The sequence below is a fragment of the Malaclemys terrapin genome, chromosome 7, assembly GCF_027887155.1.
Source record: "Malaclemys terrapin pileata isolate rMalTer1 chromosome 7, rMalTer1.hap1, whole genome shotgun sequence".
NCBI classification, from domain to species: Eukaryota; Metazoa; Chordata; order Testudines; family Emydidae; genus Malaclemys; species Malaclemys terrapin.
Window position 1 is genome coordinate 101,106,184 of NC_071511.1, and position 19,306 is coordinate 101,125,489.

Sequence of the window (19,306 nt, forward strand, 5' to 3'; positions counted from 1 at the left end):
CCATTAATGTTGATTTTCAATAAGTCTTGAAATACTAGGGAACTTCCAGAAGACAGAAAGAAAGTTAATGTTTTGCCAATATTTAAAATATGTAAATGGGATGACCTGAGTAACTGCAGGCCTGTCAGTCAGATGTTGATCCTGGACAAGATAATGGAGCAGCTGATAAGGGAGTATATTAATAAAAAATTAAAAGGAGGGTAATGTAATTAATGCCAGTCAACATGGGTTTATAGAAAATAGATCCTGTTAAACTGGCTCGATAACTTTTTTGATGAGATTACAATGTTGATTTATAATGGTAATACTGCTGATGTGATATCCTTAGACTTTGGTAAAGCATTTGACTTGACCACACAACAGTCTGATTTAAAAAAAGATAGAAAGATACAGAATTAAAATGGCATACGTTAAATGGATTAAAAGCTGGCTAACCAATAGGTCTCAAAATGTAATTGTACCAGGGAATCATTATCAAATGGGTATGGTTTTTCTAGTGGGGTCCCACAAGGATTCGTTCTTTGTCCTACACTATAACATTCTTACCAATGACTTGGAAGAAAACATAAAAATCATCACTGATAAACTTTGCACACGAGAAAAAAATTGGGAGAAGGTAAATGATTAAGAGGATAGGCAGAGGTGAAAGTAAGTCGGTCTGGTCTGGTCCAGTCCAGCGTACTGGTAAGAAAGTGGCCACCAGTACACAGTCGACCGTACCGGCAGGGTCGCTGATGTGGGGGGTAAGAGGGAGGCAAAAGGTGCAGCTGCCCTGGGGCCCAGTGATTTAAAAGGCCCGGGGCTCCCAGCTGCCACCGTGCCTGCGGCAGGAGCCCCAGGACCTTTAAATCGCTGCCAAAGCCCCAGGTGACATGGGCCAGGCAGCGCTGAAGGGCTGGCTGGGGGACTTTGGCCCCAGCCCCGCCCGTTCCACCCAAGGCCCCGCGCCTTCCGGGGACCCAGAGCCACCCTCCGCACCTTGCCCAGGACCCCAGCCGCCCTGCGTACAGGTAAGTCATTTAAGTTACTTTCACCCCGAGGATAGGTCATTGACACAGAGCACTTGCATTTTAATCTGGCTAAATGTAAATATATACATCAAGTACAGATCCTTGGGGGACCCCGTTATTTACCTCTCTCCATCATTTTTACTGCAAATATTTTCTACTTTGTCTGACAAAATGTTTCTAAATTTGTTTACTTTCTCTCAACCCCCCACCCCCCTCCTTTCCAGTTGACCACAAATGAGGAAGCTGGTATGTGACATACACTGTTGATCAGCAATAGTCAGGGCCGGCTCCAGGCACCAGACAACCAAGCACGTGCTTGGGGAGGCACCTGGGAAGGGGAGGCCAATCTTGGGGTGGCGGGGGGCAGTGCAGTGCGGCGCTTGGTGGAGGGGGGGGGGTTCCGGCAGCTCAGCGCTCGGCAGAGGGTGTTCGGTGGCGCGGCGCTCCGCGGGGAGGGGTTCGGCGGAGGCGCGGCACTCCGAGGGGGAGGGGGTGTTACTGCAGGGCGGCGCTTTTTTTGCTGCTTGGGGCGGCAAAAAAGTTAGAGCCGGCCCTGGCAATAGTACAAACATACAATCAGACATAGAGATGAATGGCACAAGATGAATTGGGATTTTGTTTCCTTTAGAGAGTTTTGAGGTTTTATTGTTGTTGAATCCGTATTTGGAGCACATGAAAGGTGTCCTTCTAACAATGGGGTAATCTAGACACATGACACAAGGAACAGCAGAGAAAGTAGACTTCATGGAAAAATCTCTGTTCCAGTATTGAGCAGGTACTTAAGGAATGACAATTCCATTCAAAGTCCCATTAACATCTTACTATGAGCTTGTCAGGGCAAAGACTATGCCTTTTTTGTGCCTTATACAATGCTAAGAATATTGGTTCCAATACAGCAAAACACTAGTTTTATGTTTCAATTTAAGAATTGACTTCAATGGGACTAAACCAGATGCTCAATCTAACCCCACTGTTAATTGCTTTGCTGACTCGGGTTCATTATCAACATTATAGCAAATAAATAAAAATACAAGATTGAGTCTGAATGCACACTAACTCTAAGGGCACACTAACAAGTTAGGTGAAATTCATTAATTAAATGAAAATATTTGATTTTCATTATATTTGACCTTCATTTCAAAATTTCTAATTTTAAAAGACTGAAAAAAATCCAATGAATTGCCCATCTAAGTCAGAACTGGCCTATCCACCACATTTTAAAAGTGGAAAAGCATTTTAATATCCTTAGTCTCATGCTTTCATGATCAATAATTGAACAGTCTATCAATACAACACTCATTATTAAAAATGAGTTTTAGATGTGTCACAATTCATTGAGATGGGCTCAGATGGCAAATCTGAGGCTTGGTCTACACTAAACCCCCAAATCGAACTAAGGTACGTAGCTGAAGTCGACATACCTTAGTTCGAACTTACCGCCGTCCAGACGCGGCAGGCAGGCTCCCCCGTCGACTCCGCGTACTCCTCGCGGCGAGCAGGATTACCGGAGTCGACGGGGAGCACTTCTGAGTTCGATTTATCGCGTCCAGACTAGACGCGATAAATCGAACCCAGAAGTTCGATTGCCTGCCGCCGAACCAGCGCGGTAAGTATAGACAAGCCCTGAGTTACCTGGCACATAAGTAGATGTTTCAAAGGATCCTGGTTAATACAGTACTAACTTAACATATGGGTATAGTGTTTAGGTACTCTACAATGACACAGACAGACAATGTAAGAAACTTGGCACAAATTTGATAATGCATAACAAGCTACTTAAACGCTACGTTACACAAGATGGAGAAATGGTCTGCTATTACCATGCTGTGTCTCTACTGACATGAAGAGATCCTCAGAAGGATTGACACTAAAACCCTTGTATTGAAAGAGGGCCGCCCAGAGGGGGGGGGGGCAAGTGGGGTAATTTGCCCCAGGCCCCGCAGGGGCCCCCATGAGAATATAGTATTCTATAGTATTGCAACTTTTTTTTTTTAAATGGAAGGGGCCCCTGAAATTGCTTTGCCCCAGGCCCCCTGAATCCTCTGGGCGGCCCTCTATTGAAACTACTCTGACTGTGCTTTATTTTTCAACCCAATTTGAAGTTTAGTGGGATAACTACAAGTACTTCAAAAGGATTAGGAAATTCTTATTTTTCTACCATATCACGCATTGGCTATTAGCAATTTATAAATTCATAGTTATCTGTCTATAATTGCAATGGTCCTATACTTTTCCTTAGTTGTTAGCATTCTCTTTCCACCAACTCCTTTGGAGGTCAACTTGGCTTCAACTCTGATTTTCTTCAGGGGAAAGTAACACATTTTGCAGCTGTACTAAAACAGGTATTTTAGAGACGTGCTTCCAACAGTTTGAGAAGAAAGATACATACTTTGCTACCTGGGATTAATATTTTTACCCACTGAAATATTCTGAGCTTCTATACCATGAGTTGATCAACTGCAATTACTTTATTCCACCCAGTGCCAATCACATAATAAAGGGACTCAAAAAGAGCTTTTCTGAGGAAAAGTGGTTAAAAGAATCACAGAGTACAAAATAATTAATGCAAATGTGTTTGCTTCTGAAAACAATCGCATCTTTAACCTGCACTGTGGACATTGCATATGTCTACACAGTGTTTAGCAAAATGGGTCCTCCATTTATACTGGAGGCTCTAGAAGCTAAGTGCTAATACTCATTATAATAAATAATAATAATAATAATAACAACCTCTGTTCCATACACAGAACTCCCATTCACGTAAGTGGGACTTTCATAAGAGGAAGTAGTGCAGACTATTCAATAGAACAGAAATTTACTCAGTAGATAAGAGAACCACATTGTGGATAAGATTTGCAATGTGGATTGGTGCAGGGAAATTTGCATAACACTTTTCCCTTTTCTTTTATGTATCCATTATCCATTCTGCAGGCACGGAGTAGTTAAATCTACACCAAACTGAAAGATAACAAGGGTGAATTTAGACAGATGGTATTAGGATTTCAGCCCATTTCTGTTCACAGCTTTGTGAAACTTACTGTTTTCAAAGCCACCATATATTGCTCACCCGTGATATGGAGCAGCTTTCCTTCTGGAACAGAAATTATAATTTAAACACATGATGCTGCAGCACAACAAGGAAAAGCCTTGAACTAAATTTCTGAGAGCTGAGAAACATAATCATCTTGCAGGATTTCCCTTATCTGTATTAACAGAATGTTTGTTCCAAGCATTTGACAAACTTTGTGCAGCACTCACCTTAGTGGCAGAAAGAATGCTGTAAAAACATGTTAAAAATTTAGCCTATGTATTTAGAAAACCTCATTTTAGACATTGTCATTGTGATGGGTGAATCTCAAAAAAGTCAGAGATCCTGCTTGAATAAGTACCCAAAAGTTTGGATGCCCAATCATGTGCATCTGAACCATTACTCCAGCCCAGAGCTCTTTTTTAATGGCCAAAAAACCAAAAACAAACAAAACCAAAAAGCATATATATTTACATCAACACATACCAGTCTGCGAATTTCTCTTTCACATTCTCTCTTGATCCTGCTGATTTCCTCTTGGTGTAAGTGATACACACTCCTTATCTCTGCTGCTTTAATTTTGTCAGCTTGAATGACCAAAGTTAAGGCTTCCTCCACTTGTCTCTTAGCCCCCTTAAGTTCTGAAATTTCTTGCTGCATTTTTATTTTCTCAGATTCAAACCCTTTCTTGGCCTCCTCTTTTGCTTCTGTGAAAAGCACTGTTTTAACCTTATCAGGAGCCCCATCTCGTACAGCATTAAGAAGGCCCTGTAATCTCTGGTTTTCATTATCTTTAATCTTTATGACTCTAAGAAGCTCAGATTCATGCTGTCTCAAAAGTGCTTCTCGAACAGCCTGGAGTTCCTTCATTTTCTCTTCATGAAGTTTGGCCTTAAGTTCCGTTACCAAGACTGTGTTTTTATGCTGTTCGTGCTCTTTGATCTGTTTAACTTCTTGGTTTTTCTCTCTTTCCAACTTGCTGATCTAAAAAGAGAATTAAAAAAAAGATACAGGTTTTTGCAAACAAAATAATTCTTTTAGTGGGAGTCTCTGTATTCTAATGTGGGGCAACATATAATGGGAGTTGTCATTTCATAATTTTGTAACTTAGAGTTATATAATTATTTATTAGCTCAAAACACAAACCTACTGCAGTGTGCTATATCATACATAGAATTAGACTTTATTTGGTATTTGTTTCATATTTTATGATCCATCGCTCTATTATGTGGTGAATGTTCCTTTCTCCAATGGTTTCAGATGAAAATCAGATTACTGAACTCAGGTACTTAACTCCTTTGATGTCCAGAAGAAATATCCACTGGTTTACTATAGACTTCACTGCACCAAACACCTTTATGCAAGAAATAGCCTTAAAATGAGGGAATACAATATATTTAGAATTGTTAGACACAAGCTAATTGTTCATAAAGCTAAACAAAATCTACACTACAATATTTTCCTGGGGAGGAAAAGGCTTTTTCAGAATTTTAGGAAAATGTTTTATTTTGGTGTCATAGTCTTTGGTTAAAAATATAGCTGATCCTTTTAAGGAGTTTTAAGAGCTTATTACAACCAGTCCTAGTTTTGAAATTCAGATAGATGACTTAGTCGGTGGGACTCTCAGCTAATAATAGTCAATTCTATTTGCAACATAAACACTTCTTTGTGAACACTTCTAGTCTTAGTACCACATAGACCCATTGTCTCATGCAGATGATCCAGAAGCCCAGACAAGTGTCATGTCTGCTTTGTAATTCCTATATATTCAGCTAAAATCATCACCGCAATCAGTTGTGATAAGGAATATGACCCCTAAAAGCATGACCAGTACTTTCTAATGAGGTTGGTCGTTACACTGAAAGTAAGCACTGGCTAAAAACCTCCTTCCTTTCATTCTTCCCCCCTTCTCTTAAGTTTATGCTAATGTGCTATTGAGTTGTGTGAGTGTGTGCACACGTTCCTGTATGCACACACACTACTGCTGGGTGAACCTCATGGTTTAGAGGTTCAATTTAGATAAGGAATCTAAAAATCTGAATCTTATTTAAATTATCCAAACATCTTTAGTCTCCAAAATTGGTCTGGAAACATGCAAACAATCTTTCTTGTATGATCTTGGCATTTTCACTACTGGTCCCAGCTGGAACCAAGAACAGAAAAACAAATATATGTCTAAAAAATAGCCCATTTCTTTAAAAACTAAGTTAAATTTGGTTTCTGTTCAAGTTTTGGGTGAATATTTGGAATGGTTCTGATTCATGAACTCAACCATCCCTAATCTTACCCTTGGTGAAAGTCAATGGAAGCTCCACAGTTAAAATTAACCACAAATCTTTGAAAGGGCATCCACTATTTTCAATGATATGAAAACTCCAAGCTGCTGACTACTTTTGCTCATTTAAAATTTGACAGGTGTGACTTAAGCTGGTTGGAAAACACTTCTTTTTTCCCCCAGCGGAAAATTTTTACTTTTTGTAAAAAACCCTGAAAACAGATGAGTTTGGATGAAAACGGAAAGTTTCCATCAGGAAAATCTAAATGAAACATGTTATTTCAGGTCAGGCTGACCCAAGTCAAAATATTTCGGTATATGAAACTGAATCAAAACATTTCAATTTGGGTCAGTTTGACATTAAACTGTGTTCACCTACACTGCTGAGGTGCCTCACGGGAATTTTAGTTTGTGCCCCTTGTGATGAAACTGGGGCTATGTCTGTAAAACGTATGCATTCTGATTGATATTATGAAGTTGTATTATGAAAAACTGCTGTGTCATGAGTGCCTATATGTATGTAGTCCACTACTGCTGATAAGTTCTGTAGCGTGTATGCCCCAGACAGATTCAACAGAAGGTGCTTGGGACTTGTTGAACATATTCAGGTTCAAACATTTGGGACAATGGATGACTTGCATCTTTAGAAAAAATACTTTATCTGATTCCCCTGAGGGAGTGGGGAAGGTGGAAGCAGTGGAAAGTTACCGGGAGAACAAAAGAGGCCAGGTAAACAGGATGGATTTAAAATAAAGAAACACACTGGTATAGGGGAACAAACAGAAAAAGGAAGCCTGGGTCAGGAGAACACAAAGTCACAGAAGCTGGGAAGGGGCTCCAGGAGGGAGAGAGACCAGCTAGCATGCAACAGTCTGCGTGAGGAGGGGACATCTCACCTGCCTGCCTTCCCAGACCCAGATAGTTCCCCAAGGGCTCCCAAGAAAAGGGTGAGATAGAAAATAAAAGACATTGGGATTTCAAATGTTTATTATTTTGTATGATCTGTACGCTCCTGTGCTTTACACGATAAAGTAATGAAGAGCATAAAGGGATTAGACTCTGAGCAAAGTGTTTCTCTGTATGTTAACTGCTTCACAAGTGCCACGTGCCCTTGATAGAGTTAAAACTAAACCAGAAGTTTCACACCTTTGTGGTAAATTTCTGGGAAAGCGGTGTGTTTAAGTAATTGAGGTATCTCAGAAGTCAGTATAGGTCCTGGGCCTAGGCCAGGTGGGCTGAGGAGCCCCATTTTATAGAAGAAGTAGCAAACTGGGATTCAATGCCCAGGAAATGTGCCAGAGAGGCCAAGGGAAAGCAGCAGGGCTGAAGCCCTAGAAGCTTAACATACCCCAGGGGATCCTTAACTCAGAGGCTTGGATCCCGCTCACAGCAGTCCTAGTGGGTGACCAGGAGGGGGTGCTCTCCAGGATCTTTGACTCCCTATTCTCCCCTGTGGGCTGTGCTTCTTGGCTGGTCAACATCCCCTGTGACACACCACAGCCTCTCTCTTGCTGACCTGTCACAGTGCATTGTGGGAGTCACATGGCTGTAGTGCATCATGTGAGATGTAGTATGAGTGGGGAGCCAGGCCTATAGAGGAGAACAGAGACATAAGACATCTGAACTACAAATCCCATGACGCTCTCCCAGAAGCTTAGGAGAATAGGGTTACTGTTGAACAGACTTAAAGCAAAACCTTAATTCAGAAATGTCAAAACATGTCAACATTCCTGAACTGAAAAGTTTGTGGTTCTGGCCAAAAATTTGCAGCCAAAAACTGAAAACTTTTTGGGTTTTGGGTGTTTGGTTTTTCATCAAAATGTCTAAATTTTCTCAGAAACAAAACACTTTTAGCCAGAAAAATTCATTTGATCAAAAACCCAATATTCTGTCAAACAATTTTCATGGACATTTTCAAATATCATTAATGTGTGGGGGGTGGGGGATGCTAAACTTGGTGTTGGAGCGAAATTCAAACTTAATATAATTAAAATACTATCTACGTTTCCTTCATAGTTTGGATACAGTATTTTTCACCTCCAGTCCTAACATGTTGTGTAGTCTTGTAATGGACTATTGAACAGCTCAGTATTCCATTTGAGATATAGCTCCCTTTCACTAGTTGCTGACTGTGACAGACTGACGATATCCTGCTATATCCTGAACAAACCTTATGGAATTAAGATACATTTAATTCTATAAAGTTAAACCATGTTGAATTGGGTTTGGTGCCTCTGGGATCCATTGCACTGAACATGTAATTGTGTGTGTGTTATTGTAGGATTGTATGTAACTTTTCTAGGGACTTGACCAATGTAAATGTTAGGAACTTCAATTGACTTTTTAGGGACAATGCATATAAAGGAAATTCCTTGGGAATGAGGGAAATGCAAATGACCCCTTTGAATCCACCCTTTTGAAGCTATGCCCTGGAGAGAAAAAATCCATTGTCTACTAATTACCTGCTCCTAGAAACTCCAGATCAAAGACACCTGAACTGTATAAAGAATGGACTAAATGTGTTATGAGTGTGCTTGTTCTAAGCCGAACCTGTGATGAACTTGTGACCACAAAGGAAAGCCCATGGGTGGGTGCTGAAGGACTGCTCCTGCCAGAGCCCACCTTAGAGTTGGGATGCTGTCTGGTAAGTTTCATAGCACGTATGTAGGTTCTATGCTGTGCTGTTTGAATAACTTATACCTGTTGACAATCACTCTGTTAGGGCTTGTCTACACTACCACTTTTGTCGGTATAACTTATGTCACTCAGGGGTGTGAAAAAACACATACCCCCAAGCGACATAAGTTACACCGACAGAAGGGCCAGTGTAGACAGCGCTATGTTGGCGGGAGAGCTTCTTCCGCCTACATAGCTACCGCCACTCGTGGAGGTGGTTTTATTATGTCAATGAGCGAGCTTTCTCCCGTTGGCATAGAGTGGCTACAAGAGAGATCTTACAGCAACGCAGATGCATTGGTACAGCTGTGCTGCTGTAAGCTCCCATAGACAAGCCTCCCATCTCTGAAGAGGAAGCAAGCAGGTGTGCTGGGCAGCCACTCTCTGCTGGGAATAACACACTGAAGGCAAGGAACTGTACGGTCTGGAAATACCCCGGGCAGAAGGGAGCGAGGCCTAGGTCTCTACTCAAGAAAGGCAATAGCTGGGCAGCTGAAAGCCTGAGAGTGTGTGCCCTTGCTGGACCACTTAGAGCAAACTCAGGGGAAGTTGCCCTGAACTGTGACACAGACATGTTAGTGTTTGTTAAACTCTTTAAATAATAGGATTTGTAGAAGAGCAAAGTATTATTATCATCCTCTATATTGTGATGCTTTTACAAGGAGAAAGAGCCCAACAAAAACAACACTAGCTTCTTGCACTGTGAATTTCTCCACAACTATTCTAATGGGTTTTTTTTTTGTTGTTTTTCAGCTGGGATGTCAGTGGCTATAAGTGTACCCAAAAATACATTTAAAAAAAAAAAAAAAGAGGAAATGTCATAATCATATCTTAATTCCTTAGAAAATGCATTCCAACTTGCTGCAACAGAACAGAAATTATATCCGATGCACATTATGATGTTAAAGATTTGCTGGGGTCTTCATGCTAATTCAAAAATTTTAAAGAGCAATATTTCATCCTTAGAAGTATGAAAGGAAACTGTAAAAGCTCTCATAGTCTCTCTTTGTATTCCACTCCCCTCAGCCTACTAAAATATGATAAACTGATGCAGATTGTAAGTGATAAACTGCTGATAAAAGGGAAAACTATATTTACTCTAAGAGTGCAATTTTTCCTACCTATTGTTAAAATGGTAATGCCCTGTTATTAAAAAGTTTGCAGGGATACCGACAAACTCTGTTATGAGTAGAAATGGACAAACTGCATCATACGAAATAACAAATCCGCTTGCTTCCCAGGTGCCAGTGATCAAACTGAACAAAAAGAGTTATGGCATTACCCCCACGTACCTGCAAGCATGGTGATCTGAATCAACAACTTTCCCACCTATCAGCAGTGAGAAATGCAGACATGGCATAAACTTCTGCAACCTCACTTCTCCATTTCAAGCACAGTCTTTCCACCCAGAACATGACCCAACCAATTTTGAGGTTAACCAAAAAGGTTGTTCTCTTTTTCCCTGCTTTTTTCAAGATTGCATATCACTGCATTTCTGGTTTCTAGGCGGAAGCGCTGGAGATTGCACAAGAAAGCATATTCTAACCAGATTTCCAGCCCAGTTTCGTAGCCCAAAGAGATAAAATTCAGATAACAGCCCAAACTGATGAGTGTTTATCTGAACCAAACCTTTCACCTTTTTAGATCTGCTGAGTTCAATCCTATTTTACTGGAGGTCACAAGAGAGTGATTGGAAGAGGGACTACAGTTCATGTAGTCATTTTTGTTAAAACCAGTAACCAGACATGCTTCAGGGTTAAAAAATAATGGTTGTGGGTAATAAGTAATAGATAATACCCACAAAAGCGAGGCATCACTCCAGAGTTTATCATCATTTTAAAATTTCCCAGCTTAGAAGTTGAAAATAATTTTCATATAGGCCTGTTTATGCCCTGTCTAAAATTACATAAGGTCAGGAAACAGACTTGCTGTTATCAACTTAGTAACTAAGGGGCCTGGGAGCATCCCAGAATCTTTAATACTAGCAGTTTCCTAGCAAACAAACGAGAGTCTTCTCCTAGCAAAGAGTTGCTAAGGAAGAAAGGAGGTTCCTAGAAGGATTCCTATCACATAGTAATTAGGCTTAGTTTAAGAGATCTCAATGGATTGTAGCCCAGGGTGAAAACACAGACTATTAGATGGTTTCTGCACTGAAAACCTTACAGTCTCAATACCAAACACCATTGAAATCTATTGAAAGACTTCCATTACCTTACATGGGGTTTGAATCAGGCCCTAAATGGGCAAGACAAACAGTGATAGACAGACAACACACAAGCAAAGTGTTGGGTCTCTACATTCGAACATAAAGAAATAAATAATAATAATAAATAATATTTACTAATATAGCTTTGAGGAACAGGGATCAGAATATTTTTACAGCAATTATTAACTCAAGTCTCTGTGTCATTTTTTTCCATAGGTAGAAATAGAGGAAAGAATCCCAGCAGAAAATGACTAAAACAAATCACAATAATAAAAATAAAAGGTTACTCTATTAACCTGCCTTTGTGGGTAATTTAATGATTAATACTAATGATTAAGTTAATACAAGGAAGTACCAACAGAATTAGAACTGTACTGGTAATAATTATCTATTAATTGTCAGCTATTGCCCTTGATTTCCATATATTAATAAATGGTACATTACAATACAATTTTAGAGAAGTAGACTATACATAAATGACATAAATTTGTTATGATCCATTAAACCGTTACATGATTCACACTCCACTGAATGCAAAAGTTGAATGACAAGGCATTAAAATGAAGTATTGATTATTTTTATTAATAAATTATTATTACATGAGCATGTACGTTATGGCTCATTATCTGGACAAAAAAAATATAAGGCTGGTGACCAAACAGCACACTGTGGGTAAAATATTAATTAACTAAAAGCTAGGATTTTTTAAATGTTAGCAATCCATTTAAAAAATAGTAAAAATAAAACTGTTTGTGGCTTGTATTTTTTCTGCAGTGCTCCCATTGGTAGGCATAGTGCAGGCTGTAATAAAAAGCTTGTGAAATCAGTTTGTAGTAATTTGAATTGACAGCAGGCTACCCTTAACAGATCCCCATAAACAACACTCTGAAATTACAATTACTGCTTTTAAATACTGCCTCAGTACTCACCTGCAAACAAAATGGATTCAACATTGTTTACCTAACCTTAGTGTCTTACTTTGATCAGATTATCCTACAAGAATGTTCAGTTAGCTTGTTCTCAAACATACAGAGCAAGCTACCTGCATATAAATTGACAAGTACAACAAATTATAGAGAAGGAATTTCTTACCTTAAATGAGTGCTTCTTGGCACATCTAATTGTAGAGCAAAAAAGAGCAGAGGCTATTCTCAGTTTAGGCTTGGCCTACATACAGAAATTGCTTGGATTTAACTAAATTGGTTTAATATCACACCTTTAGTTAAAACAATGCAAGATCTCTATAGAGACAAACCCTTAGGGCTAGGTAACACACAGGAGTTAGTTTCAAAATTAACAAGAGTGCAACTAACAGGTAGTAGTGATCACAATCTAATTAAGTTCAACATCCTACTAGGAGGAATTGCATCAGAAACCAGCCTTGTGACATTTTAGAAAGTGGGTGGTGGTTAAAAAATAAATGAAGATGCTTGTCAAAGAAACACTAAAGTCTAAGTAAGGCAATTAAAAAGTTTAGATTTAGCATGGAGGCTAATTAAACATTATATGTTCTCAAATGATAAAGAAACACATTTGAAAAGTATTTTTCACTCTGTGAAGAAAGTATTAAAAAGTCATCTGGGTCAGATATCTATAGATAAATCAGTAGATAAATACTTCCATGTTGAGAATTACCAGTGCTTTAGGCAAACCCTTTGCTAGGGTTACCATACGTCCGGATTTTCCCGGACATGTCCGGCTTTTTGGGCTCCAAATCCCTGTCCGGGGGGAAAGCCCAAAAAGCCGGACATGTCCGGGAAAATCGGGACATGCCGGCCGGCGGTGCGGGTGCTCGGGGGTCGGGCCCGCGGTGCGGTGCCTGGCCGGAGGCTCCGGCAGGGCCGGGCGCTCGGGGGCTCCGGCGGGGCCGGGTCGGGTCGGCGGCTCCGGCGGGGCCGGGTCGGGTCGGCGGCTCCGGCGGGGCTGGGTCGGGTCGGCCGGGCCGGGGCCTCCGGCGGGGCCGGGTCCGGTTGGGCCGGGTCGGCCGGGCCGGGGCCTCCGGCGGGGCCAGGGCCGGTCGGGTCGGGTCGGCAGGGCTGGGGCCTCCAGCGGGGCCGGGTCGGGTCGGCCGGGGCCTCCGGCGGGGCCGGGGCCGGTCGGGTCGGCCGGGCCGGGGCCTCCGGCGGGGCCGGTGCCGGTCGGGTTGGGTCGGCCGGGCCGGGGCCTCCGGCGGGGCCGGGGCCGGTCGGGTTGGGTCGGCCGGGCCGGGGCCTCCGGCGGGGCCGGGGCCGGTCGGGTCGGGTCGGCTGGGCCGGGGCCTCTGGCGGAGCCGGGGCCGGTCAGGTCGGCAGGGCCGGGGCCTCCGGCGGGGGGATCGGGGGCGCCAGCTGGGCCGGGGACTCGGGGGCCGGGCCGGCGGTGCCAGGCCGGGCTGGGGGTGGTGGCCCGGGGCCGGCACCCCAGGGCCGGGGCCAGCCTGGGCCGCGCCTCCTCCCCCCACACTCCCCCTTACCTGCTTCAGGCTTCCCGCGACTCAAATGTTCGCGGGAAGCAGGGGAGGGGGCGGAGACTTTGGGGAGGGGCGGAGTTGGGGAGGGGCTGGGGGCGGGGCCGGGCCCCCGTGGAGTGTCCTCCTTTGGGAGGCACAAAATATGGTAACCCTACCTTTGCTATATATAAGATCAAAGACCAAATCCCACTGGCCTCTCTCGCATAAGTATTTCCACTGGAAGCTACCAGGATTTGGTTGCAAAGGCATTTTACACTGCTGATTAGTATGGGTTGGATCCAAAACCCACTAAGGCTAATGGGAAGATTCTTGTTGACTTCAGTCGGCTTTGAATCAGGCTTTAATTTGTTTTCCCTACACGTACATACCTACTTTCCTCAGAACTGTCATTAGCTTGGGTGAAACAGTAACAGAACAAGGTCAAGCATATTGAGTCTGGATCACTGAAGAAGCACTACATCTGCAATCTAGGGATCTCACTCAATAAAGCACTTACTTAAATCCATGCTTGGACCTAGAAAGGGAAACTGCTATTGCTCCACAGCATTAGAAAACACTGTCAGAGTTAGCAAGCAACGAAGCTGGTTGGATTAAAAAGTTTGGATTCAAAACTGTTGAATACTAACTACTGAGCCAATGCAGTGTTAAGCCAGCTATGCTAAGGGGATTCTCAACAGTCGCATAGGGCTGCTTTAACTCCATTCCAGCAGCACAAAGGGACCTCAGCAGAGGACAAGCTATATGTCTGAATTTCCTACCATGCACTTTTTTTATTTTGTGTCAGCCTTTTAATCTTACTTTGTAATTAATCTGACTTTGACATATTTGACATATTTGTTAACTACAGCATGAATCACAGTATTTGGTCCACCAGCAGCACTTAAGAAAATTGCTGGAATAAATTAAGATACCTAGAATATTCAGCTTGTTGCTTCACTATGCCCCCTCTCTCCCCCACCAAACTAATTATAAAATATTTTTGGTAAAATATATATAAACAAGGCACAATTCATTGTAAATAATAACTGAGCCCAATGTATGGTGGTTGCGTTTATTCAGCTACAAGTTACAATTAATGATCGAAAAAGTAAAGAGATTTTCTCAACTCCTGTATAGGTACTAATTGTGCCATTTAAAATCGGGGATTTTGGCTTACTGCAACTTGAAAACAGTGCAAGTTATTAGTAGTATGTCATTAATCCAGCCTATAATCAATTGTGTCTTCTGGCAGGGGAACTCAAGGAGAAAGAAAAGTGTCTAAATCCTCTCAAGGCCCTGTGTTGTACTGTTGATGTGTTCATTTATATTATAAGCAGTCTACTTATTAAATAGTGTAGCTACAATACTGGATACCTGAATACATTTCTTGGGTAATTAAAGGCAAAATGCCCATAAATCCAGGGGATAGCCACACGTCTAATGTAGCAGGATGTATCTTAGATAAAATGTATTAATATCTAATGTTGCCTACATGGCACTGCAGTGCAGACTATGGGGGTATGAGTTGCAGCGTGGACTAAACCATTGCACTGCAACTGCCCTGTGTAGAATCTGCAAATGCAAACTAAAATGTATCTACAAAAAGAAGAACAGGAGTACTTGTGGCACCTTAGAGACTAACAAATTTATTAGAGCATAAGCTTTCAATATATGTTCCATTCTATATGCATCCGAAGAAGTGGGCTGTAGTCCACGAAAGCTTATGCTCTAATAAATTTGTTAGTCTCTAAGGTGCCACAAGTACTCTTGTTCTTCTTTTTGCGGATACAGACTAACACGGCTGCTACTCTGAAACCTGTTAAAATGTATCTAGTTACCCAGGAGCGCCACCAGCGTTTTTGCCGCCCTAGATGGCAGAAGGTCCCGCCCCCGAAATGCCACCCCTGACAGAAGCGGCGGAAGGTCCCGCCCCCCCGAAATACCAACAACGACCGGGGCAGCCGAAGATCCGGCCGCTGAGGTCACCACCCCCCAAATGTTAGTGCCCTAGGCGACTGCCTAGGTCACCTAATGGGTTGCGCCGGCCCTGTAGTTACCGTTAACAGAAATGGAACGATGTTAAAACTAACTAGGAACCTTTTAGCTTGTGCTAGCAGAATCTAAATAGGGCAGTTGCACGCTGCAACTCACACCCCTGGAGTCTACATTGCAGAACCATGGAGACAAGCCCTCCATTAAATAATAGGCCAGATTCTCTAGAGCTCCGGAAACACATACAGCTCAGGGTGGGGTGTGGAGGTGGCATAAAGCACTATACTGATCCTAGTGCTGCTTTCTGCATTTCTTCCACTAGATCGGGGTCGGCAACCTTTCAGAAGTGGTGTGCTCTACATTTATTCACTCTGATTTTAAGGTTTCGCGTGCCAGTCATACATTTTAATGTCTTTAGAAGGTCTCTTTCTATAAGTCTATAATATATAACTAAACTATTGTTGTATGTAAAGTAAATAAGGTTTTTAAAATGTTTCAGAAGCATCATTTAAAATTAAATTAAAATGCAGAGCCCCCCGGACCGGTGGCCAGGGCCCGGGCAGTGTGAGTGCCACTGTTGGTGGCATTCTGTTGGTGGATAATGGCCAGGGCCAGCTCCAGGGTTTTTGCTGCCCCAAGCGGCGGGAAAAATAAAAAAAGCCGCGATCGGCGGCACTTCAGCAGCAGCTCTACCGCCACCACTTCATTCTTTGGCAGCAATTTGGCGGCAGGTCCTTCCCTCTGAGAGGGACTGAGGGACCTGCTGCCAAATTGCTGCTGAAGAGCTGGATGTGCTGCCCCTTTCCGTTGGCCGCCCCAAGCACCTGCTTGCTGCGCTGGTGCCTGGAGCCGGCCCTGGTAATGACCACCGGGAGCCAAAAAACAAAGCTTAAGGTTGGTGTAGCATAGAAGTATCCTGACTGTGCTCCCTTCTAGTAGACAGGCTGAGTATTACAGGGATAAACCATAACTAGGAAAAAATGTAAGTTTCCAGGAACAAATGTTTCTGAAGTGTCTACATTAGCATGTATAATAATCATGTTAATTAACACATGTTAAATGGAAGTATATTAATACATGTTATAAAATGACCAAAAGTTCTCATCTAGAGCAGTTCATATATTGTGCATGTGTTTCATGTGTAGAATGTTTTCCTCTTGTCTATGTGTACTTTCAGGAAGTTGAATGTAAGCCCCATTTTGCCAAATGCCTATACATAAAATAATATGTATTGCAATAACAACATATATCAAGCTACCACCTTAGCCTCTTTAAATCTCTCCTCAAAACGCTGCAATACCTACCAATCTAACCTGTCTGGCATTAGTTAGATAAGTGGTTATTTTACCCTCCTAATCCACTCTGACTCTGTTCCCTTCATCCTCCACCTGGTCCTATCTGACATGCAGATTGAGGGAGCTCTGGGGCAGGGACTTCTTTGTTATTTGTTGATACACTGCCTATCATAAAAGAGCCGTGATATATGAGTGGGGCTACCAACCACTACTGTAATACAAATAATAATGATATTGTATCTGTATTGGATATTTACTGCACCTGTTAAGTTTCACCGCATAGCATACAAATAGAGAAATTAAATAAAAACGTAAAATACTCTTGTTGGAAGGTTGCAGCATAACAGTACTTTATTTCTTAGAATTCACAGTGATAACACACATGAGCCCCAAAACTAGGGTTGCCAACTTTCCAGTCACACAAAACTGAACACCGTGCCCCACCCCACCCATTCCATCCCCCTTCCCACCATTGCTCACTCTCCCCCACCCTCACTCACTTTCACTGGGCTGGGGCAGGTGGTTGGGGTGTGGGAGAGGGTGAGGGCTCTGGCTGGGGGTGCAGGCTCCAGGATGGGGTCAGAAATGAGGAGTTCAGCATGCAGAAGGAGGCTCTGGGCTGAGGCAGTTGGTTGGGATGCAGGAGGGGGTGAGGGCTCTGGGGTGGGGCCAGAGATGATGGGTTTGGGGTGAAGGAGGGGGCTCAGGGCTGGGGCAGGGGTGCAGGCTCTGAGGGGGAGTTGGGGTGCAGGGCTGGGGCAGGAGGTTGAGGTGTGAGGAGGGGTTCTGGGCTGGGGTTTGGAGTGCGGGAGGGGGTTCTGACCTGGGGCAGGGGTTGGGGTGCAGGAGGGGGGATCAGGGCGTGGACTTCAGCTGGCTGGTGCTTACCTCAGGCAGCTCCCGGTCGGCAGTGCAGCAGGGCTACGACAGGCTCGGAAGCAGCTGCCATGTCCCTGTGGCCCATAGGTGGAGGGGCCAGGGGGCTCTACATGCTGCCTGGGCCCGCAAGCGCTGTCTCCACAGCTCCCATTGGCCGCGGTTCTCGGCCAATGGGAGCTGTGGAGCCAGCGCTGAGGGCAGGGGCTGCGCGTGGAGCTTCCCTGATTGCCCCCCATCTAGGGCCTGCAGAGACATGCCAGCCACTTCCAGGAGATGCACAGAGCCAGGGCAGGCAGGGAGCCTGCCTTAGCCCCGCTGCTACACCAACCAGACTTTTAATAGCCCAGTCTGCAGTGCTGACCAGAGCCGCCAGGATCCCTTTTCGACTGGGCATTCCAGTCAAAAACTGGACGCCTGGCAACCCTACCCAAAACAGAGGGAGACAAAATGGGCTTCTCCCTAAAGCAGTGAGGAACAACTCATTCCACCTTACTTAGGGTTACCATATTTCAACAATCAAAAAAGAGGACACAGGGTGCCGCCCTCGCCCCGCCCCCTCCCACTTCCGCCCCCCTCAGAATTCCCCTACCCCCTACCTGTTCCCTGACTGCCCTCTCCTGAGACACCCCCCACCCTAACTGCCCCCAGGACACCACCCCCTATCTAAGGCTCCCTGCTCCCTGTCCCTTGCCTGCCCCAACCGCTCTCTACACCCCCTTCTCCTGACAGCCCCCCCAAGAACCCCCGACCAATCTAACCCCTCATTCCCTGTCCCTTGCCTGCCCCAACCGCTCTCTACACCCCCTTCTCCTGACAGCCCCCCCAAGAACCCCCGACCAATCTAACCCCTAATTCCCTGTCCCTTGCCTGCCCCAACCGCTCTCTACACCCCCTTCTCCTGACAGCCCCCCCAAGAACCCCCGACCAATCTAACTCCCCATTCCCTGTCCCTTGCCTGCCCCCCCACCAGGCCGAGGGAGAGCTGCGGGCTCCACGTGCAGCCAAACACTGGCGCTGCTCTGCGGGGGAGGGGAAGGGACTCTGGCTGCATGAGGCCCCAGTGGCTGCAAGCGGCTTTCAATCAGGCCCAGCCGTCCAATCAGCCGCGCCGCACTCTGCATGAGGGGAAGGGGGAAATCCCGGACATTTCTATTTTATTAGAAATCCCCCCCGGACGGCCATTTAAAGCTTAAAAATCCGGACATGTCCGGGGAAACCCGGACAGATGGTAACCCTTACTCTAGGCAGGCTGGCTGACTGCAAACTTAACTGAAGTTAAAAGTTGCTAGGTCCAGATCACACACTTCCCTACAGAGCCCTCTCGCCTGCAAACAGGTTTAGAAAAAAAAACAAAAAACTGAAATTTAAAATGACAGCCTAAAATTTTAACACACTTTTAAAAAGTTTTGATTTAGTTGAGGTTGGTCCTGCTTTGAGCAGGGGGTTGGACTAGATGACCTCCTGAGGTCTCTTCCAACTCTAATCTTCTATGATGCTATGAAATACACCACAACACT

At 44.0% G+C, this 19,306-nt stretch overlaps 1 protein-coding gene across 3 annotated transcripts in view; it reads right to left on the reverse strand.

Annotated features, from left to right (window-relative positions):
• The window catches only part of JAKMIP3 (Janus kinase and microtubule interacting protein 3), a 152,152-nt gene that overhangs the window by 61,581 nt on the left and 71,265 nt on the right, over positions 1–19,306 (reverse strand). For all 3 annotated transcript variants that reach the window (XM_054033963.1, XM_054033962.1, XM_054033965.1), the window contains exon 3: positions 4,525–5,022. In XM_054033963.1, coding sequence (XP_053889938.1) covers positions 4,525–5,022 — 498 coding nt within the window. The remainder of the gene's footprint in view (positions 1–4,524; positions 5,023–19,306) is intronic.